The sequence below is a fragment of the Polistes canadensis genome, unplaced genomic scaffold (genome assembly GCF_001313835.1).
Source record: "Polistes canadensis isolate GaletaPanama2010 unplaced genomic scaffold, ASM131383v1 scaffold_17, whole genome shotgun sequence".
NCBI classification, from domain to species: domain Eukaryota; kingdom Metazoa; phylum Arthropoda; class Insecta; order Hymenoptera; family Vespidae; genus Polistes; species Polistes canadensis.
In genome coordinates, this window is record NW_014569564.1 from 578803 (window position 1) to 603257 (window position 24455).

Sequence of the window (24455 nt, forward strand, 5' to 3'; positions counted from 1 at the left end):
AAAAAAATCAGAGGTTCGAACAATTATTATATTATTCTCTCTCTTTTTATCAAAGGAACATATCGTTTATCATATATATCATGTATTTCTATGAGATATTATATATATAACGTAAACGTATATGTGTTTATAGAATAAACTGTTAAATTTAACACACACGATATATGAGTATTTGTATTATCCAATAACAATGGGATACGTAGATAGATACGAGGAATACATTATGAATCATATCATTCTCGAGAGATCGATGAAAATATAGAATACATACCGCAAGCATTTATTGTAGTAGTAATAGTGGAATACGTACAAATATTACAAATATATGAATATTCTATCTGAATGCATTCAAGGCATCAATACATATACCATATATGTGTATATATTTCTTTGAGTATTTCACATATATATGTATATATATATACATTCTTTTCAGCTTATCGTATTTTCTAATTCTTTTTTGGTTTTGTTACAAGAATTTATTTCTACATTTCTTTTGTGAAAACCGATTAATTTTATAAAACACAAAATTCGAAATAATTGATATTTATTTTACTTAACTATAATAAAAATAAATATAACAATATAATAATTAATAATATATATTTTAAATAATAAGAAGTTATGTTTAAACATTTATCCAAGTGTTTTTATTATGTATAGGAATATAAAAATTAGAATTAATTGCTTTAAGTTAATAAAAAGGTTAATATAATATAATTATAATCGTTTTATTCGTAAATAATGCATACCCGTGTTGTTAACATCGACGGACGAGTAGAAGTAAAAAAAAAAATGCAAAAATGAATTAAAAATAAGAAAAGAGAAAACTTATTAAAAGAAAAGAAAAAAAAATAAGAAAAAAGAACCGAATGTTCTGATCGATCGTTTATCACGGCAATAACCGGACACCACTTTTCAAAGTGATAAAATCAATATGTCAGAAGCAACGGATGTTCTTGTCAGTGGATTTACGACCAAGAAAGGTTTATTACTTATGTTAGTCAACGCGTAAGGATAATTAAAACGAGGAGGAAAAAGATAATACCTCATGTCATTTCCCTCATTGATTTACGTTGATATCGACAAGATTTTTAATAACAGTATGTTACAGAAAGATAGATAGATAGATAGATAAAGAAAGATGTAATAAATATATATATATATATATGATAAAGATATATAGATATTGAGAAGCTTTATATTAATGTTTGTGAGTATTAAAAGCTGTACTTATATCTTCGTGAGAATGAACGGATCGTGTGTTAATCGTCAAACAATGGCATGATCGTCACATACATAACATAAATTATAGGCCAACGCAAAGGCTATCAGATTACGTTTACTATACAATTCTATAGAATATAATAAATGTTTCAATATGTTTTCACAATTTTGAAATCAATTTTGAAAATTTATTACATTTTATATATATATATATATAAATCAATTTATTCTTCGTATTGTACGCGAAATTTACTTGAGTTTGTAATTTTTTGTTTTGTTTTGTTTTTTTTTTTTTTACGATTTTTATAACATTAATCTAAAGAATAATCTAGATAAATTGATTAAATTTTTGTGGTCTTTCACCTTAACAATTTCAGTCAATCTTGTATTTTATGAGTATATAGAATAATATCGGCGGTATTATGATGGTTCATAAATTCGATGAGAATAAAGTTTGATAAAAACTTTGATTTCGTTGATATAATAATAAACTGAAAATCTCGTAGAGAATTTATCATAAGAATTGCGTTTTATTATTATTATTATTATTATTATTATTATTTTTTCTATCGAAATAATCTTCATAAATCTGTTTTTCTTTTTTACATAAATCACATTTCAAACAAATAACCATTGCATACATGTTTCGATTTTATTTATTCGGAAATTTAATACAAACACACACACACACACACACACACATATTGGTAAAAAAAGTATATGAATAGAAATGGAAAAATTTAAATTTACAAATATATTTCGAATGAGATAATTATAATCAAATTAAAAGTGATCGTTTAATTAATGGATATCACTTTAATTATCAAATTTCGTTTTTTCTTTTTTTCTTTCAATAACGTTAAATAAATACGATCATGCACTTGTATCTCATGTCAATCGAAGAGAGAAATACAAAAATCCAAGCAATTCGATTGCAAACTATGTCGAAGATTAAAGTGTTGATTTACGCCTACGTTGTATAAATTGATGGTGGAAAAAGAAAAAAGAAAGAGGGGTGGAAAAAAAAGTTCGTCTTATACTCAAAGCGATACGTTTGCTCGAGAAGAGAATATATGAGCCCACCGTTTATTTACCAACCCTATTCACTCGGACCTAGTATTGTTACACCCTCTATTTTCCTTGCGTTTCTTCTGGTAGCTCGAGTTCCAACATTTCCGTACTATTGCAATCGTGTATTATACTCAACGTTGCTAATAATATCCTACTGACAAAAATAGAATACAAAGAATATTTTTTTTTCTTTTTTTTTCTTTTTTTTTAAGTGAAAATCGTTGTGATTTGAAACTCAATGAAATGCAATCGATGAAACGGAAATAAGGAAACGATATTAAAAAGAGACAAACATATACATCAATAGGATTTATCCTGCGAGAGAATGAGATAGAATACAGTATAAAGTATTTCCTGTTATTTCGGTATCCTTTTTGTGCAGTACTTTGTAGCCTCCCCACTTTTGTCTACTAATTGTAAACGTTGTACAAATGTGTGCCTGGGTGAGGCTACATATATTGCCGTGCCAAACTGATAGAAAGACGTCGTATTAGTGAGTGCTCCCACCCACACACGCTAAAACGATCAATGTGCGAGTGTTGAAACTGTGCGTTTTGCTATATACTATGTGTACCTCTATAAATTGAAACCTAGTTAATGTTGATGTGTTATTATGTAGAGCTTATTGTTACTTATCGCAGGAGAAGATTATATTATGTTTAAATCGATATTCATAGAGATTATCATGGAAAATTTGTATCTTTTTTTCCTTATCGTATATTCTAGGAAGAATTTCTAGGAAATGTGAGAAATATGAATACATTTCCGACTTTGTCAAAAGGTGCGTTGCATTGATGACAATGCCGGGGTATTACTAGCCATGACGGATTTCCGACTATGACGGTAACATCTATATTGCCCAGCCTAATATTTGCTTTGGTCCAAACTATCGGCTATCTCTGGCTATCTTCGGCTACCTTCGGAAATTGGAGAATGTTAAGATTCACATGGTGCATGTAAGAAATATAATTGTGCAAGAATAAACCTAAATATTCGATCTTTCACCATTTGGTATGTGTTAACACATATATGAGCCGTTTATTTTGAAAGTGGCATAAGTCTCATTTTTTTCTTTTCTTTTTTTTCTAAAATGAAAAGATACCGTTCAATTGTAATTAGTGTTGCCATTAATTCGATTTTTTTGAAAAAGTGACTTATGCCACTTTCAAAATAAACGGCTTATATATATATATTAATTGAACGCTTTTGGTACAATTGGAATCTCTTCTTTTTTGTAGGAATAATAAATTATATAATTAATTTACAATCTGTGTGTGTGGGTGTGTGTGTTATTACGCGTCATTTTTGTTCTTTGTTTAAGAACTTATATAGATAATATTTCGTATAGACAATTATTCATAATTTGTTTATCTTTCGAACTACTTCTTTTTATTTTCTTATGACAATAAAGAAATACAAACAAATGAAAATAAAAATAATTTAAACTATTTGTAAATTGTCTTTTTAACAATTTTTAAAATGTCTGCAGAAACATGTAAAGTATATTACAATTAATTTATATCTATATTATATTATAATAGTATTAACTTATATATTATAATATCTAATAATAAAGTATACATAAACGTATTGATACTGGTAATAGTAAAAAATACCAATATGATTAGTTAATAAATAATTAATCTTATAACTTGAATGAAATAATTAATCCTTTAAATATCTCTCGGAAATGATTTAATCAACCGAAGAAGAATTCTATAATATCCAAGTGAAAGACGACGAATCTCGGTGTCGTTAATTTTCTCCGGTTATTTCAGTTTTCCTTCTCTTCTATTTCCCTTTCCCTTTCCCTTTCCCTTTCTTTCTCACTATTTCTCTCTCTCTCTCTCTCTCTCTCTCTCTCTCTCTCTTTCTCTCTCTGTATCCGTTAGTTAATTTCTCCATTTCTTAGAATTTCATTAACGTGGATCGATAAAGTGAGCCCCAATCCACTTCTTCTAACAGAAAGAATAATTTTTCTAATAAAACATGTTATATAATATATAATAAATCGAAGAAAACGTGCGCGAACACGATGAATACAAATAACGATAATAAATCGAGAAGAGTTATTTTTTTTCTTTTTATTTCTTGATTCACCTTATTCGTCGTTGGAAAGAAAGGATGGCCGGGCGGGCGGGGGAGGGCGGTGATGGGAGGGGGAAAGAACCAAACGAATTTCAAATTCGAAAGAAGAGATAGTAAATAACCATTTTCCTATAGAAAAAAAATTTTTGTCCAAGAGCTAACGGGAAGAATTTCCGGTCAAGTATTTCTTCTCTTTCCTACCAACCCCTCACCCTTCCCTTCTATTTCCACCCTTTTTTCTAGACGTATCATTCTCAAGAGAGTTGACTTTTTCGATTTCTTTTTATACGAGATCTTTTTCCAAAGTCTTAACGACGATTCCGTTCTTTTTCTTTTTTTTTCTTCTATTCTAACGTTATCTCACACAAGACAAGGTACTAGTATTTTTTTTTTCTCGTTATTATACAATAATTTTTGTACACGATAAAGACACGTAAGAAAAACGTTTCATTTTAAAAAATAAAAGAATAAAAACTATATACGATTCAAATGAAATATGTATGTACTCGTTAAAAATAACTTGAATTAGAAATGTAGTTGTGTAACAAATTGGTAAGAAACTTTTTCGATTTACTTATTCCCCAAGTGTTTTTAAAACTCGTATAATTTTTACGACGTTTAAAGGAACTAACGTAAGTTCAAAATTACGATATCGGTAGGAACATATGAAATCGCATGGGAACGTATATGTAACTGTTTGTATTGTAAAAAGGAAGAAATGATTTATTTCATTTTTGTTCTGCAGTTTATATATATATATATCCAAGTATTAAACCAAGTAATTAAAACAATGTAAGTTCTAATTAACAAACGAAATAATGGAATCGATGTAATAATGTTTAATGTTAAATTCGTGTAGTATCATAGAAACTTTTTCCCTTTTTTCACTTTACCTTTCTACTATACTCGAATTACGTTTGTTCTTACAATTTGTTTAGAATCCACTTTAACGAACACGAGTATACAATTAAGAAATAAAAATATTTAACACCTATTCCATCAAATTTCAAAAACTTTTTGTGCGACATTTTTCTCACGATCCAATCTGTTTTAGAAAAAAAAGAATAAGAAAAATAAAAATGAGACATTTATCGAGTAAAAATTCGTGTTCTGTTGTGAGTGTGTGTATGCGTTCAATTAAGATACTGACTGAAAAATACTATAAAATAAATGTACCAGACCTCGACCTGAATTTTCTTCTTTTTTCCCCACCCACCCCCAACCACCTCCCACTCCTTCACGCTTTTTCTCTGTCTTTTTCTTATCACTCAGGAAAAAGGCAAAGGTGTGTTTTTAACGGAATTGGATGACCGCTGTTGCTCTTCGAAGAAAACTTTCACGAGAAAGTGCTCTGGCTGTTAAAAAACTCTTTCCAACTTTATACTAAAGTTTAGATCGGAATGGTGGTGTACTCTTACGCAGATAATAATTTACATACTTACATACGAAAAATAAATAAGAATACATAAGAATTGGTATGCGAAAACGTATACGATGTATTTGTTCCACACTGATTAACAAAAAAAAAAAAAATGAAATAAAAATAAAAAGCAAAAGAAAAAATTGAAAAATTTCTCTTCTCTATCGTACTAAAGAAAAATTGTTTCCGTTTTCTTTCCCCCAGTCTATCTTTCTTTTTATTTTTTCATCTTACAGATCTATTTATTTATTTCTCTCTCTCTCTCTCTCTCTCTCTCTTTTTCTTGTATAAATAGTATGTTTCTTCGTGATTCCTAACTTAAGGTTTTTCTATATGTTTTGCAAGTAAAATATATATCTCTTTTTAGAAAAGATATAAATGATACATATATATATAATATATGAATATCTAGAAAAAGAGAGAGAACAAAGAGAATTGATATCTATGGTATTGTCTGTTATCAGAGAAAACCAATGAACCATGTTCAAACAGCGTACCTCGTTCAAAGGTAAATTTTACTGTTAAATCGCTTGACTTCTTTTCTTTTATCGAAATCTAACAAGAGAATGGTGAGTTTATAGATGATGCAAGAAACTACCAACGTATGTATTATATACGTATTTATTTACGTATATGCATTTGCATATAGTATTGATCTTTTCAAAGATGATTATCAAAGTTATTAAATGTGATAATGAAAAATTTGTTGAATTACGAATAAAATAGTATAGTTCATTTGTTATATATGTAAAAATTAATATTACACGTACATATATATGTACGTAGTATATTAATTATATTGTAATTGTCACGTGTCCTCGTCGTTTACTTTACAAAAAAAAAAGGTAAAATCGTATTCGATGAAATAAATTATATATATACGGGGACGGGAATCAAAGTATTTTAATCATATCGTTCGAAAATAAAATAAAAGTAACAAAATATAATAATGTATTAATTATTACAGTTGATTTACTTTACTAGTTCTAATTAAACATGGGCGTTAGTCAATACATAGGTCGACCATGTTTCAATTAATTATTATTATTTTAATTAATAGATGTATATTTAGAAAAGAAAATTAAATGTTTGCATTCGTATACTAAAAAGAAAGAGATTCTTTACGATTAAAAATTTGTTTCCGTAACATTGTTTCAATATTAATTTAACGCACCTTTTTTCAAACGAACACACAAATAATTAAATATCTTCGCGTAATTATGAAAGAAAAAACCTTTTTTATTTTTCTCTATTTCTTACCTGAGATCGTGTAAGAAAAAAAAATAAAGAAAACGTAACAAATAATTTAGATACCTTTACTCATTTATAAAAACAACAAGTTGTACTTTGAAATTAATCACTTAGCATTCCTCTAGAAAATAGATGCTAACATTTAACAGACATTCTAGTTTTAGCATACGTACATTCCCTAGAATCATCAGAAATACACCTAGTATCTATTATTAGAAACTATTGCACTTCTACTTCCAATTTGTACTTGCTTATATATATGTAAATTAGCGTACGTACGACGACGACGACGACGTTGCAACGGGTATACGTAGAAAATAGGAAAACCACTAGAGAACCAACAAGGACTATCCGAGAGGATTGTCCTTTTTTTTCCTTACTTTTTCCTTTTTTTTTATCGTTCGAGGTAAGTTTACGACGTAGTTTCTAAGGACCTTTGGATAATAAAGGATATCTACAAGTTCACGAGCTTACGTTTACGAGCACTTTTAAACTATAAAAATCTCATGGAAATTTCGGAAAAATCTTCTAACCAGACCGACCAATCCCAAGCATCCATCAACGAAAACGATCATTTATCCATATACGAGTAAAATGATAATCGCTATAAATTTTGTTGAGGTGCATCCATTTAAATTTTAACACTCCTACGCATTATTATTTATCATTTTTTATATTTTACAATAAGGAGGCTTTTAATCTTTTCTGCATTTTATAATGCGTTTGTTATCCGTTTAATGGATAATGTATATCGAATTATCATTATTTGTGATATGTAAATTTAAGCTGTTGTTCACCCGTTGTAAATCGATTTAACTAATTTTATTTAAAATCCATAAATCGATATAATTCTATTTAGTTATTAAAAAATCGTATTTACTTTTAAATTTTTAATTCGAATTAAGCTTTATATAAAAGAGGGTAATTTATTATTCAAATTCAGTTTAAGATATTCGAAAATTTTTTGATCGACAGATTACGTTTTTATTTTTAATTAAAATACTAAAAACTCGTAAACATGATTCTATGATTATTTAGAATTCAATAATATATATTCGTAATGTAAAATTATATTTGTTATAAATTATTTAAAATATTGACGATTCATAAGTTTGTAAGATCGCCTAACTGAAATATAGATTATTTAAAAAATTTTCCGAGAGAGAAAATATTTCTATTAAATTTACGTTCATTACTCTTAGTCGTGCGAAAGAAAAATTAGAATAAAAAATTTGTCGAAAATAAGAAAATGCAATTTTCATCGTGGTAAAAGTTAAATACATTTTTACATATCTTCGATGCAATTTTTACTAGTTGTAAAAATTACAAAAATATTTATACATTTATATTTTTTTGATTGCATCTCTTACTGCGTATAATTAAGAACCAAAGGAAATGAAACGAACATTTTTTTATTCCCCTCCAAAAAAAGAAAAATTAATCAGACCCTTTTTCGTATTTAAACGTAAGAAAACTATGAGTTACGGAAAAGCAGTCTCCTTTACTCATAATTATAATTTAATAAAAAAAGAAAAGAAGGTAAAAAAAACGAGTATGAGGAAAAATCACCGGTAGTTTCGTAAACGTGAAACAGATTGCTTGTGTGGTAGTTTCGGGAGAAAGGGGCTAAGAAGGGGTTAAGGTGAGTAAACGAAAGATGAAACAAAAGAAACAACAGCCAATGTACGACAGAAAGATACGAAAATTCCATTTACTTATGTCGCTGAGAAAATCAATTAAAAATAAGTTACCAACAAAATAATTAAGGAAATATATTAAATGATCGAGAAAACGTAAAAAAAAAAAGAGAGTAAAAGAGAGAGAGAAAGGAAAATAATATTTACAAATATAGAGAGACAGATTTGCAGTAAAATTTCATTAAATGTAAGAGAAAGATTGGTCGCGTTAGGGAAGACAAATTTGAACGATGGGGAAAAAAAAAGAAAACGATAATAAGATTCATCAAAAATAAAAAAAGGGCCAACGAAAGAAAACAAAAGGAGAATATGAAAAAGAGTAAATTTGGAAAACAAAATTATAAGGAAAAAAACAGTAGAATTGTGGAAAGGATAAAAAACAAAAGGAGAGAAGAAAATACAACAAAAGTATAAAAAAGTGAATAAAATTGATGAAAGGAAGAAGGATGACAGGGAAAGGAAAAGGAAAAGGGAAATGGTAAAAGGGGGAGAGGCTGAGGGTGGGCGAAAGTAAAATTTCGAAAGAGACGGATGGTTGGAGTGTAATGATGGTAAGAAAGAAAGAAAGAGAGAGAGAGAGAAAAAGATAGATAGAGAGAGATAGAATGAGATAGGAAAAGCGCGCGCGCGCATACACACGCGTACAAACGGGTGGCGTGTGGGCACGAATACACTTATAAAAGGGTGGCGTCGCGACGCCGACGTCGTCATTTCATTCCCGCGTAGAGACAGTACGCTCGTGTTGTGTGCTCCTATTTAACTTCGAGAGGATCTCATTTTTTTTGGAGGTACGAACGAACAACATCACAAAGGTTCGACAAAAGAAAAGAAAAAAATCGAAAGGAAAAAAAGAACGAATTAGAAAAAATCCAACGAATCGCCCTCCCACCCCCCACCCCACCCCGCTATCTTCTCGCATTGCATCGAATCGTGTCGTGATAAGTTTCATCGTAATTTTATTTTTCTATTTTTTTTCTATTTTGTTTTTTACCAGAAAAATCTCCGTCTAATTTTTCTACCCCCTTCCCCCCACTCCCCCATTGCAATCTTCGAATTTTTGTTTTTTATTTGTTAATTTTTAATTTAAATAATAAGTTTATATTATGTATATTTATATATGTACAAATCTTGGACAAGTGCGGAACTAAAGAATTTGAATCTTCCATTTTTCTATCTATATCTATTTATCTATCTATCTATCTATCTTTATCTTTTTTTATTTTGTCGGTGGTGGTACTAACAGCTAAACGTGCACCTGCCCAATTCCCAGCGTCAAGTTTTCTTCCAGCAACAGGTGAGCAGATTCAATAAGCTACCTCTCGGTTTATCTGTTCTTCTTGCTTTCTTTTTTTCTTTTTTTCTTTTCTTCTTTCTTTTCTTTTGTCCGCGGCTTCTTCTGTTTCTTTTGCTTTTTTTTTCATCTTTTCAAACGACAGACGAAAGAGAGTTTTGTTGATTTAACAGTAATCCTTCTGTTACATGAGTTTTCAATGTTTTGTTTAAGTCAATCAAATTGTAAATTACCACCCTCCACCTCACCCAACATAAAAAAGAAGTTTTATAGAAAAATACATTAAAATCGATCAATAGTTAAACACTCGGGAAAAATTTATGCTAATTTTTTAATATTATCGTTCTTTTTTTTTATGATAATATAATTACTTTTTACTATATACTACAGTTTCATTTCTTTCTGCACCTCCTATATATTGCATATATAGAATTTAATATTATTTTATTTTTAATTATTTTAACTATAGTATTTTGACAAATTAAATTGTGAAAATGTTTAAAGAAAGTAAGGTTTTAAATTTCAATAAATAAATTTGAATGATCTTGAAAGAACAACGTATTTAGGTTGATGTAATTCGTATGTACCTAAAAACAAAAAATATCATACAATTTATCTTATGATTTATTTTATAATACAAATCATTCGAATCGAATGATAAATTATAATATGTATTGTTTTTTTTTGGTTCTAACTTTTTGACTTATCATTAATCCACCGTTACCAATTATCGGCATAATATTTAAACGAAAATGTCTATAATGTATTTTCTTTTTCAACAAAACTTTATTTTGAAATTTCGAAGAAACGTCCACTTGTGAAAAAATTTTGTGACCGTCGCTACAAATTTTCTCGTACAAATAAAATATAATTACGTATGAAACATCACACGTCGCAAATAAAATAATAATAAAAGAAAAATATTCTTGCGCGTAAAATTTTCTATAGGACAATCAATAAATATGAGTATTTTTAATATATATTTACAACAAATTGAAAAACAATATTTAAATAAAACGTCGCGTTAAATGTTTGCAATAAATATTATGAAATTTAATCGTAATGAGAAAATAAGAAAAAAACAATTATTTAATCTCGCGTAATTCTTAGTTGAAAGTTACGAATCTAATTAAACAAGTTATATCTAACTACTCAAATTTCTGTTACGATTCTAACATAATTCAACCGTGTCATGTATTCTGACTACGAACGTTCTTATTAGAGAAATACGACAGCAACAGGTGAACACTTTATGACTATGCTCGAGTAAAAACATATATTTGTTAATAGCTGTACGAAGATAAGTTACTTCGTCAAATAATTTCAATGAAACTATCCTCATCCCTTGTGTTTACATTTATTATTAATATTTTATCAAACCCTTTTTACGTGATACGTTTCTATTATGACTTTTTTTTTCTTTCTGTTCATTACGCGTTTATCAAATAGAAAATTAATTATTATCACGTTACACTCTTAATTTAATGTTTTTTTCGTTTTTACAAAATTAATTATTGATCATAATGATATTAGTTTAATACCGCAATTTTTAAAAAAATATATCATCTTTTATCGGATCAAAGAGAAGAAACTTAAATATAATATAATGGATTAAAAGAAAAAATAATAAAAAAGAAAAAGAGATAATGATGAAAATTGATGCTTTTTAATATTTATTACGATCTAATTTGTTATACCCCTTTCGCATCCTACGTTTATTCTTTGTACCATCTTTTATGACAATATTTCCATTTTAAAATACATACCTTGTTAAGAAAGTTATAAAGTTACAAAAGGTACCGCCGACTTTCATAAAGGAACAGGTTCATAAGTACTGGCTTAATAATCGCTCTTGACTGCTATTATTGCTGCTTTTTCGTATAGTATAGTCTGAGGTATTTATATCCAAAAAAAAGATAAAACGAGTGAGTGTTTTGTAAAAAAAGTAATAAAAAGAAAAGAGGGGAAAAAAGGGGAGGAAAAAAAGTAAATTGTGGAAAAAAGAAAGTAGAAGAAGGATTATTAAACTTGCCGATTATTATACGAAGCTTGTTCTGAAACTGTGAAACAATATTTTCGAATGATTATCTTCAAACCAACCCGTTTGTTTTTTTTTTTTTATTATTTGCGTATTTGCCTTTAAATATAAATTATGAAATGTGTCATCAACGTTCGTTCGTTCGTTCGTTTATTGGTTTAAGTAAGTTTTCGCGAAACATTTGGTACGCGTAAATTCGACTCGTGTTTCTAATGTCCTCGAGTCATTAGCAAGCTATTCTTGAAACGACGCATTTCAAAATGTTTTACTATTCAAAATGAAATTTTCTTCGTACGTAATTCTCATCGTCACTTGCGCTATTTCCTTTACTTTGTGATTATGTTACACGTTTACTGTGTATATTATATTAACGCAACTAGAAACCAAAAAGGAATTAACTTTTGTATAATATATGTAAATTTGTTAAATATAAACATTTGTTAAAGTTTAATACAATGAACAATGATCCTTTATTATTACGATAATCAAATTCGATGAATGTTATAGATGGAAAATAACGATTGTTGAAATTTGTTATATTATGATTTGTTAATTTTTCGATAATACGAAATGACCAACGAATAATTATATTATATGAGAATATTGTTAATGTGAAACTAATGTAAAATGAAACGAAAATGACATTGCTAGCAAACTACGTTTGTCCGTTAATTTGTTTTGACACTTTTACGCGTTTAGATAATAATTAATAATTCGTAGAGTATATTTATTTATTTCTTATTTCTTTTTAATGAAATTTATTACTGTGTCGATTAGAAAATATTAGAACAGAATATATAGAATTTTCTAGATTAAAAAAATGTTAAAAATGTTCTAATTAATATTACCAAATAAATTGTCTATTTTTTAAACGATTGTCACGTATTATGCAAATATTATATATTGTTTCTATTCACGATGAGAAATGATCGGATTTGATACGGTAATATATTGAATACCTTAAACTTGACATATATTTAATTAATACTCATTTAAAAAACTATTATTAAATTAAAATGTTCGTCGAATTTGTCATTCTCATTATTTTATTACTTTAATACCGTATTTGATAATATTACTTGTATAATCTATGTTAATTTTGATACTTTTTTTTTCTTTTTCTTGCCTTGTTTCTCTCTCTGAAAAAAAAAAAAAAAGAAAAAATGTTACTGTATTAGCTGTAATTTATTCGTTTGCTATTATTTAATTCGAAACGAGGAATTTTCAATTAAATACCTAGTCGAGTTCATTTTAAAACTTGCGGTTACTAGTAACCATACGAATAAGGGGGAGGATCTTCTTTTAATTAAATCCATGAAAACATCTTCGTAAATTTTTGCGATAAAAGGCTTGAAATTAATTTTCAAGTGAAAAATATTTCAACATAAATAATAATTAATTAAACAACGCGAGTGTGCGTATGTGGATCTGATTTTATTATTGTCGACAAAAATAATACTAATTTATTTTTCATTTATTTATTTTGCATTTTAAATGACGTTCGGACATAATATTTCAAACCTTTCGCCTTCGCTTTTATTTTGTTAATTATATCAATTTATAGCTAGGAACAATTTTTTTCTCTATTTATTTTTCTTTAATTTTTAAACATTGCAACGAATTCATATTTTATTAACGTAGTGGTCAAAGACGTCCTATTAAAAAACGTATAATAATAATAATAATAACGAAGAACGAATATATAAAAATAAGAAAAAAACAAAAGATAGAAGCTAACGCGTTTTACGATTAAAATACTTTTAATGAAAGAATAATTTGTTAAAAAAGTTTGCCTAAAGCTCGTAATAATCGATATAATTAAATATAACTTAGCTTTTTTTGAAAAGCCAATCACTTTTGTTGTATATAGTATATTTTCGCAAGACGTATACGATTATTTCCGTATAAAGACAAGAAAACAAGATGGGTAAACATAAGCGCATTAAGAGGATGTATTAACAAGGTTTCATTTCACACCAGAAGAGATGCTTCCGCATCTTGAAAGAGGAATATCGATTTGACGTTAATCTCATTTCCGTGACTAAGGAAGTATTTACCATCAAACATATATAACCACTTTGTCATCATCTTTCAATAAAATCAACTATAACAACAATGTAATCTATTTTCTCACGAATCATCCTGAATCTTAGTAAATACAAAAAAAAAAACAACGATCTTTTAATTAATGATTATTGATCTAACATTATATTATACAAACTAACACATTGATATCGTATTAAAATAATGATTTGAAAAAAAATGTTCAATATAATAAAATTTAATCGAAATTATGCAAGATAGTGAATAATTATATAGCATATATAAAATATATATTTTTTTGTTTTTAGTTTATTTTTCCAAAATAATAATCTCTAATTAAATCTTATACGTATTATTAGTTAAATAAATATTGTACAAAGATGTCGGATGTAAGAAATTATCTACGATTCGAGATGATTGAATTTAATATAGATTTTTATTTTAAACGAAGATAACACACACGAGAGTCAAGGTAAAATATTTCTGATTGAAAATTGGAAACGAAACGTATATAAGAAATACGGAAATGGTGGAAATGATCAACGTAGTTGCTATAGATGAGGAGAAAAGTGAAATGCGTAGGCGAGATGGTTAATACTCTTTCCTTTTCTAACTTGGTATACCTGGTAATTGAGAGGAAGATAAGAGAGGAAAACGTTTTTCGGGCCAATAGGAAAACGACGAACTACCTTAATTGGCAGATTCGTAGAAATTGCAATTTCGTCATCATATTTTCTTCGTCGTACCCGAGTTTAATTTTAATTTTATTTAAGATTTCGTTAGGATAAAATTATAAAGATAAAAACAATTAATTGGATTTTAGGTGTCAAAGTTTTACGGTCGCGATTAGAGTAATAAATTAATTTTTCTTCTTTTTTTTATAATTTTTTTTGTTTTCCAATGAGATTTTTTATCCTATAAAGTGAAAGTCAATGAAAGATTGCGATCATGTGAATAATATTTAAAAAGAAAACAAATCTTTAATGTAATTTTGATAATCAATGAACGATACAAAACAAAAAGAAGAAGAAGACGAACCATTCGAGGAAAGAAATGTTTGTTTAAAGAAAAATCCTTTAAAAATTAGAATTCCGTTGGAAGCAAAAAAATGAATATAAGTCGTAAGAAGAATAGATGAATTGAAATAGAAAGAATATCGTTTCATGACGTTGAATTATACTCGAACATGATTTTCCTTTTCTGCTGAATCGTAATAATCCGAGATATGATGTCAGAGTAAAATCGAAAAAATATATTGGAAAGAATTGTATTCACTGATCGATGATATCATCCAATAATTCATAGAAAAGACTAATGTAAGGATCGTGAAATAGAACATTTTTTTTATATAATCATCATCATCACCATCATCATCATCCTTAAAGAACCTTTCATACAATAATAATAATAATAATATATTAATTGAATATTCTTTTGCTGACGTATCATAATCATTTCTTTTTTTTTTGTTCTCTAAAAAAATTATCTTCTTTCTGTTTTTTTTTTCACGTAATGTCTATTCACACATTCGAACGAATTATATTTATTCGAATAAGCGCTTGATAATATTCAAAGAGAGATAAATATTAAATAGTAGTAACGAATATAAATATATATGTAAGATTTGCATATGAATATCAAAAGACGCCATTAAAATTGTCAACGAAAGAGAAAGAGTAAAAGAAAGAGTATCCGATGGTAGACTGATGATGAAGGATCGATTTACAACGAGAGAACAAAATCGGGGTGGGTGGGGGGTGCAAGGGGGTGATTGCAAACTAAAATGAACCTTTTCTTTACCAACCACTTTTTTTTATATCTTCAAAGCGTTTCGTAATATTATTAAAGAACATAAATCATTTTCCCCTCATTTTTTTTTATTTCTCTCTCTCTCTCTATTTTTTTTATTTTTTTTTAAACTACATTAGTATGCAAGAAAAATAGGAAGAAGCCGAACGTAAGAGAAATATATATATATATTTTTATTCTTTTAAATATTTTTGTATAAAGAAAGAGAAGAAAAGGAAAGTAATAATAATGAAAAAAAAAAAGAAAAAAGCAAAGTTATGAAGATTTCACGTAAAGTATATTGATTTTAGTAGACTTCATAAGAGCAAAAAATATGCATAACAATAAGAATAACGATTGATAGTCCTTTAAAGAAATATAAAAATATTGAATATTATTAAAATCCTCTCTGACAAAAGAATTTTAATGAATAGCAGAAGCTTGGTTTTTTTTTCAACTATTGTTATTTTACTTTTGGTTTAGTTAGTCAAGTTTGTATTATTTCTTTCGTATTATATTCAATATGCAGTATTTTTTTTTTTCTAATAATTATTAATATTCCTTTTCTTTCTTTTCTGTTTTATTTCGTCTTGGTTTATGGAAATATTTTAAACGTCTAACAACTTACGAATACATATACATACATATATATTTACATTATAGTTTTTATTAAAATTGCAATTTAAGTAACAAATGGTTAACCACTTTTTTCCCGTATAACGATATATGTATACTCGTTAATCACGGTTAATGGATTAAAAAAAGTGTTAACAAATTAATTGTCGAAAATCTAAACTTCATAATCAGAATATAAGTCTACTTTTACCTGTTAAAATTATAATCATAAATTACTTAATCAACATCGTTACCTGCGCGTTGAATAAACATTTCGAATCACGTCGAAGTGTTCTGTATTGTGTATTCTAACGGTTATGATAACGACGTTCATAAATGTGTATATTATAATAAAAACATAAATGGGAGATAAGGTATGGAAATAGTATGCAAAAATCGGCATCATTACGTGGCTAATCATTGGATCTTTGTTGTTGTTGTTGTTTCTTTTTCTTCGATAATATTCTATAAAAGAAAATGAAAGGAAGAGAAAAGAAAAAATATTAAAAGGGAAACAAAGATGACATCGTTATACCATTTCATAAAACATATAGTGATCAATTTCAAAAAATGTGATAATAGAGTAAAAAAAATAATGGAACGAAATATTACATATTACATAAATACTTACGCACCCACACACACACACACACACATATTAAATATAATGTTGTTTTTATACTATATAAGAAATTAAAGTTATTGTTTAATGATATTAATTACACTAACAATAAGATAAATGTGAATTTTTCTATAAAGTAATATAATTATTTTTAGAAATATATTTTACATTATATTATTTTCATCACAAATTAAATTGTATAATATTTTTCGAATTTAACTCTGACGATAGAGTAATAGTTTTTTTCTTTTTGATCCAACTATACTTAAAGTAAAGAAAATTGTTTATTATAAACAAACAAGCAGGATTATTTTCTCGTTTAAAAATTTGTTCACGTATTATTATGGCCAACATTTTACGGTATAACCCTGAAATATGTGTATTTAGAGAAAAAGTATATATACTTGACAACACGTGGCTAACGTGCACGTGATTTAGGGTCGTATGTAAGTAACAGATGTGTTATATATCGTAATAACTCAATCGTTGTGGGTCACAGGGATTTTCTGATACTTGTAAGGCATCGGTTGAAATACTATCTTGTTTTTTCCTTCAATCTATGTATAATACACATGCAGTTATGCGAGTTTAACATAATGATAAATATTCTTTCAACGTTTAGATATATTCCATTGAATACGATCTTATGTTAGTTTTTGTTTTCTGTTCAAATTATATATTTACAATAATTCATTATTCTATGACGAATGGTATACTTAATTTTCAATGATTTGAAAACAAAATATTATTGTAATAATAAATAAATATAATATTATAATATATTCGATTAGTTGTTGATCACGTCTAAAAAGAAAAAAATTAATAAATGTATCGCAGGGGGAAGTTTGACAGGGTAAGAATTTAGAACGTTATATTTCGATCTTATTGAACGTTTCGTCCCTTCATCGGAACTTCTTCAGCAACTCGATTGTTGAAGTTCAGAGTCTCTTATATATTATTTTACAAAGACATACATTCTTATATTTTCTTTAAATAATAAAACTGTACTTAGTATTTATAAATCGCGTTTAAAACACGTGTTTAAATTTAACGATTTATGAAATAACCGAGGTATGATATATAAAAATATATTGATAATGAAAATAATACGATTCCTCATAGAAAGATATTAAAGATATTACATATTCTATTACAAGTGAAGAATCTAAAAATAGAAGATAACGTCAAAGTACTAAGATAGATAGTTAAAGAGACTCGTTATGAAAGATTCATAAGCTGTATATACACGTTGTGTTTCGCGATCAAAGAACTTCGAGATGAAAAAAAAAAAAAAAAAGATAGAAAGAGAGAGAGAGAGAGAGAGAGAGGGATGAACAATAATACAAGCTAATGAAATTGATAATAAGATGAATCTAGAACAAGGAGAATAATAAAAGTGAAATAAGAAACGAAGAGATATTATATATTATCAAATGATTTTACATTACCATAATCGCATTTGATCCTAATCAAAAAAATCCTAAAATAAAAGATCCCACAACAGTGTAGATTAATTTTATTATAATCGATAAGGGTTATACTATGTGTAATCTTGTTGGCTACTTTATCGCAATAAAAGATAGAAAGAAATACACACATACACGCATATATACACATAGAAAAAGAAAAGAATAGAAAAGAAATTCATGGGGTTGCAAGGCGTGAGAAGGAAACGAAATTTCATTTTCCTTTGGGGTAAGAAAAAAGGAAAATATATATATTCGAAAGGAAATGACTCACGTTTTCTTAACCTGATGAGATATCCTCATCTTGTGTGAAGGACCTGGTGAGTGATTTCCTAGAGAGAGTAAGGATCTACTCTTCACTTTCACAAGCACTCCTTTTTACGATGACAAATTTCGTAGTAATTACCACTTTTGGTGATGCAATCTTCTCGAACAACCACTTTTCTCGATTAGACCGAAAAAGACTTTATTATCTCATGGTTTTTTTTTTTTCTTTTTCTTTCATCGTTCGGTCAACCATGTTTTTTCCTTTTCTTTTTCTATTTAAACAACCTCGAAAGGTTATTTAGACGTCAAGAACGTGAATATTGCGAATAAGATTCGAATCAAATTAAAGTCGGTTCTTGCAACGTTGAAATCTCTTGCAGAGAATTTGTCGGTTGAATAAATGAAGATTAAAAAACAACTCGTTAATAAAATATTAACATTCATTTGTGTGCGAACGTTCGAACGGATAATAATCTCTGCGTATTCTTATAAAATATATAATAAATAATATTTCAATAATACACTTTTATTGCGAGAGATTATATTCAATTTATTACGAATAAAATATTAGCAACGATTAAAAAAATAATATCAGTATTTTTTGTTTTTCTTCTATAGAAAAAACTCTATATATTATATAATATATAATAAATAATACCAGTATTTTTTTTTTTTTTTTTTTTTTTTATTGGAAACCAATTGTATTTTATATCAAACCGAATAACGTTGCATAAATATCTTGTTCCAAAGGTTCAATATAAAAAGAAAAAAAAACGAATAAAATTCTATAGAGTTCGTTTAACGTTACTTTTACGATTTGGTCTTCTTCTCTTCTTCTTTTTTCACTTTAGCGAGAAAAACGAATTCTTTTTTTTCCGATCCCTTTGACAATCGTGAAAATTTGTAAGAACCCTCGTATGAAAACGTACGAAGTTAAGATCTTTGCGCTCGCTTACATCCCTTAAAAAAAAAATATATCGGTATAAAGAATAATCACGTCGTTTGAAAACGATTTTTCACAGTCGAATTCAGGACGCAATTCTAGCTCGTTATTCTACACGATAAACTCGACGATGTTCACGTTTAACGAGGGTTGTGACGAAGTAACGACAGATATACACACACACATACATACACTTTTTTCTCACCCTTATTTTCTCAGCAAACATCATTTCGTAATCTCTCGTCTCATAAAAGTTCGAGAGCAACTTTAGTATTGAATGTCGAGATAATGTTACACGCGAGAAACTAAATTTTCTACCTTCATGCATTCCCAATCGTCATTCGTTCTTATCAACGATATTTTCTTTCCCCTTTTGCGTCAAAATATTTCTTTTTTTTTCTACAATTTTTTTACAATTTTATTTAATATTCTCAAAAAATATATTTTGCAATTCTTATTAATTCGAGACACACACACACACTTTACATTTATTTTTTATATTTATATTTACGTGTGAAATTTATAATTAAATTATTTTTTAACAATAAACAATACCGTCGTTACGAGTATTCACGTTCAAAAATTAATAAGGATTAAACCTAGTTGCGATGAACACATAATTTTGCCGATGATCTATTAAATCTGCAAAAAAAAAGGAAAGAATAATAATATCTTCAAAAACTGTATAAAAGAGTGAAATGTTATTTGATATTTTTTAACAAAACAGAAGATAATATCAAATATAATACTAAAAAGAATGAAATATATGAGGAAATAAGATCGAAAAAGAAAAAAAAGAAAAGGAGTAAAATAATAAAAAATAAAAGGAAGGAGAAGGAAGGAAGGAAGGAAGGAAAAAAAATAATAAATAAGAGGATCGACTTTTCAGGAAATAATTCTTATCTAGTCAAAGGTTTAGCCCACGTATTCGTTTCTTGGATTTGAGGTTAAGCCTGCAGTGGGTCAGGGAGGTCACGTGATCGGACAAACCGAAAAGGAGGATATCTTCATTCGCTGAGATTCAGGGTCAAATATTGAAGGATCTTCCCAATGGGGATTTAGGTTTTACCACTCAATAGATTCGGGGTTAACCATTGCCCAATCTCTGGTTTCATCTCATCTTCTCTCTTCATCTATTTGTCTGTCTGTTTGTCTGTCTGTCCTTCTCACTTTCTCTTTCATTGGTTCACCAACCACCAAAGCTTTTAAGCTTAGTATTACTCTGATTCGCTTTGTCCTTCTGATTACGAAACAACTGCATAATAGTCTATGTACTCTGGTTATATTATAGTTCTCGTAATACTACTCTATTGTAATATTTGATTAATGAGAACAATTAGGTTTCCTCGTTACTTTTAAAATTGAAACGATTATAAAATAATTATAAATAAGTTTGCCTGATGTTCATAAATAAGTCAATTTGTTTCGTTATCGGTTTAATAGTACAAATGTTTTCTCAAAAGTTGGTATGTCGAATGGTAAAAATAATTTGACGAGTATTCTTTCGGAATGAAAGGCAGTTTTGGGTAAATTATTTTAACCTGCCGTAATTGAAGATTTATTACATTCGAAATGAAAAGTATAATACATTGTAATTTTTGTCTTGAACTAATTCTTCTTGTATTATAATTTCGTTCTCGTTAAAGGAATTAAAAAAGATTAAATTAAAGAAATAAAAACGTAAGACGCGTTGCTTGAATGATTCATGCTGCTCGTTAGCACGTAAAAAATATATTTTAACGACGAGAAAATGAAACTTGAGCAACACACGAGAGAGAAACGTGGAATATATTATTTATTTATTATTCTTATTTATTTATTATTCTTATTTATTTTTCATGTAAATTAAACGTAAACAATAATCGAATTTTCTAAATACGCGAACTCTTAAAATTCTAATTAACTTACAACGACGAAGGAAGAAATTTGCATCCGATCATTTAGTTTACATATTTATTTCATTTCAGTTAGTTTCTTTAACCCGTATAATTAATTGAAACTTCTCTCTCTAATTCGTTTCCAAGTATAAATATATATATATATATTTTTGCATGACTAATTTCAAAGAGAATAGAAAATGTTGCAACTCGTTGGGTCGCGAATGAAATAAGGAGTTAATTAATGGTAAGATTTAAAAATATCAACGTTTTCGTGAATTCAAAGATTAATTCGAAAATCATCAAATAAATATTTGACAATACGATTTACGTTTAATGCGACGTACAATTTCGTTGGGCGACCTAATTCGTCGAACTTTCAGAAATGCGTAATGCGATTCTCTATATTCTAGGGATAAGCTGAAATTTAGTTAAGAATATTCGACACGTCTCATAAACACACACAGACACGCACACATATGTGTTGAAGTAAGAGCAATATCCAACGAAAGTATCCCAGAAGCTAACAGAGAAACTAGTTTGGCTTTGAAACGACAATCTCGTACCTATCATCGATGTCGCAGAAACTTTTAATATTCATAGAAGTTTGAGATACTGTAATGTCCATATTTACTACATAGCTTCATAATACATACATACATATTACACACATACTACATATTCATAAATACATCTATTAACGGGGGAAACTTGCGATAGAATTTTTTACGAAAGTATCCTTTTCAAAAATAAGACATTTTTAAGCTATATTTTCTTTTGTTTTATGATAACGATAATAAAATGATAATTAAAAATTATTTGTTCACGTTGGAACAGTTTAATTTCTTTTTATGTTAATCCTCGGGATACTTTTTTCTATAAGAAATATTTTAAAGATTAATAATTTAGATAATTAAAATATCAATTTATGTTATGTACAAAATTAATGCATAAAATGGATTAAAAAAAAGGAATGACGAACATTGTTACAAGTGTTTTATATAACAAAAAACTTTACCTCTTTAATTTAATTACGATTTTAATTTGGCTTATTGTTAGATGCTTATTTACATGTTGTTCTATTATTCTTTGTTTCTTCAATTGATTTTGCAAAGGGTTAATAATTATTGTGATTAATACGTGTAAGAAAAAACAATTCACATTTGATTTGACAACTAATTTAATAGATAACGGTGAGAGAAAGGTAATTAAATTTGATGAACGAACGATAATAATTAAAACGATGAATAATTATAAATAATTAGTAAACTATTGTTGTGTAATATTAAAACGAATAATATATTGTTACGTACCACGCGTTGAATCCGACTTGTGTACAATAGGAAGGCCGAATTGTAACTGTCTCTTATGTGTTGACATCTCGAAGTAAAATAGGAAACATTATAATGAAATAGGCATAAACATAGTGTGCTTTTGAAAAGATAGGTGACTGTTAGAAGATTTGTTTTGTTTTTTTGATTCGTGCGACGATTCGATCGGTCATCAATTTTTCAAAAACGTATTTATTCCTTTATTATATTTTATATCAAATCTATTTTATTCATTTCTTTTTGTTTTTTATCGTAAATAACAAGTTTGACAGACCGACGCGATTTTTTACCATAATTAATTTTCCTTCGTAATCTTCCAAAGAGAGTTGACGAAATGTTAACACTTTTTCGAACGAATTTATTGTTTTTTTTTTTAACAAATATAAATCTATACTTCTTAATAATTTTCATTATAAACGAATAAAATAGGCCCCCCCCCCCGATAATTTATTATTATAATAACAAAAAGATATGACACATATCAATTTCAATTGACTATTACTTTTTACTATTATAATTGAACTTGTGTCATCATAAATAATTCTAATGGCGCATAAATATATTTAATAATAAATTAAATTATATTATGTGTAATATTTAAATATCTAAAAAAAAAAAATTAAAAACATATATAATTCATATAAACGTTATTTGGATTTAATTATTAAAACAATTTCATCTCGTATGTAATTAATTTAAGATATCATTTTTCCATTTAAACATTTAATTCTTTTTTAAAATAGTATACTTGACAGGTATAATACTTATACGATTGATTCAATTTACCATACACGATGGTAAACTTTAGGTTTCCACATAAGTTGGTTAAAGTCTTCCGTAGAAAATCGATATCGATATCTCTTATGTATCTTCTGTTTTACAGTATTGTCTTCAAGAGAGAAAAGATGATGACGTTGAATGTGATCGTATTCATAATGTTCGCTATTCTCGAGGGAACTGTTCTTGCAATGGAAGAACCTTCTTCTTCCTCTTCGTCCACTCACACCCAACGTCTCAGTCAAGCGATATCGGATCTGGTTTTCGATGAACCACCAGAGAAAAGGGCATATACCTATGTTTCCGAATATAAAAGGTTACCGGTTTATAATTTTGGTCTTGGAAAACGATGGGCTGATGCTAGCGATGGCAAGGTAACGTTTCATTATTTTATTTAATGCAAAATATATATCATTGAGAAATTATTTACAAAAAATTAATTATTATAAATATATATTTTTCATGATTATTCGCGCAATTTTATTAATTCAGTATACAATTTTTATTAGATAATATATTCTTACTTTTAAATTTTATTACAATATATTACATATAACCAAAATACTTTTTTTTCTCCAATTAAATATATTCATAATATATCAATTGAAATGTTTAATGATCCTAAAATATTATATTATTCGTG

The 24455-nt window shown here is 27.5% G+C and overlaps 1 protein-coding gene across 1 annotated transcript; it reads left to right on the forward strand.

Annotated features, from left to right (window-relative positions):
- Nucleotides 1-9446: 9446 nt before the first annotated feature.
- On the forward strand, nt 9447-24186 carry LOC106793686 (allatostatins; the record flags this gene model as incomplete). Its single annotated transcript, XM_014760826.1, is given in 3 exon segments — nt 9447-9542; nt 9998-10048; nt 23919-24186. A coding segment is annotated over 1 exon segment (246 nt), but the record flags the coding sequence as incomplete, so codon positions are not given.
- Between the last annotated feature and the right edge of the window lie 269 nt (nt 24187-24455).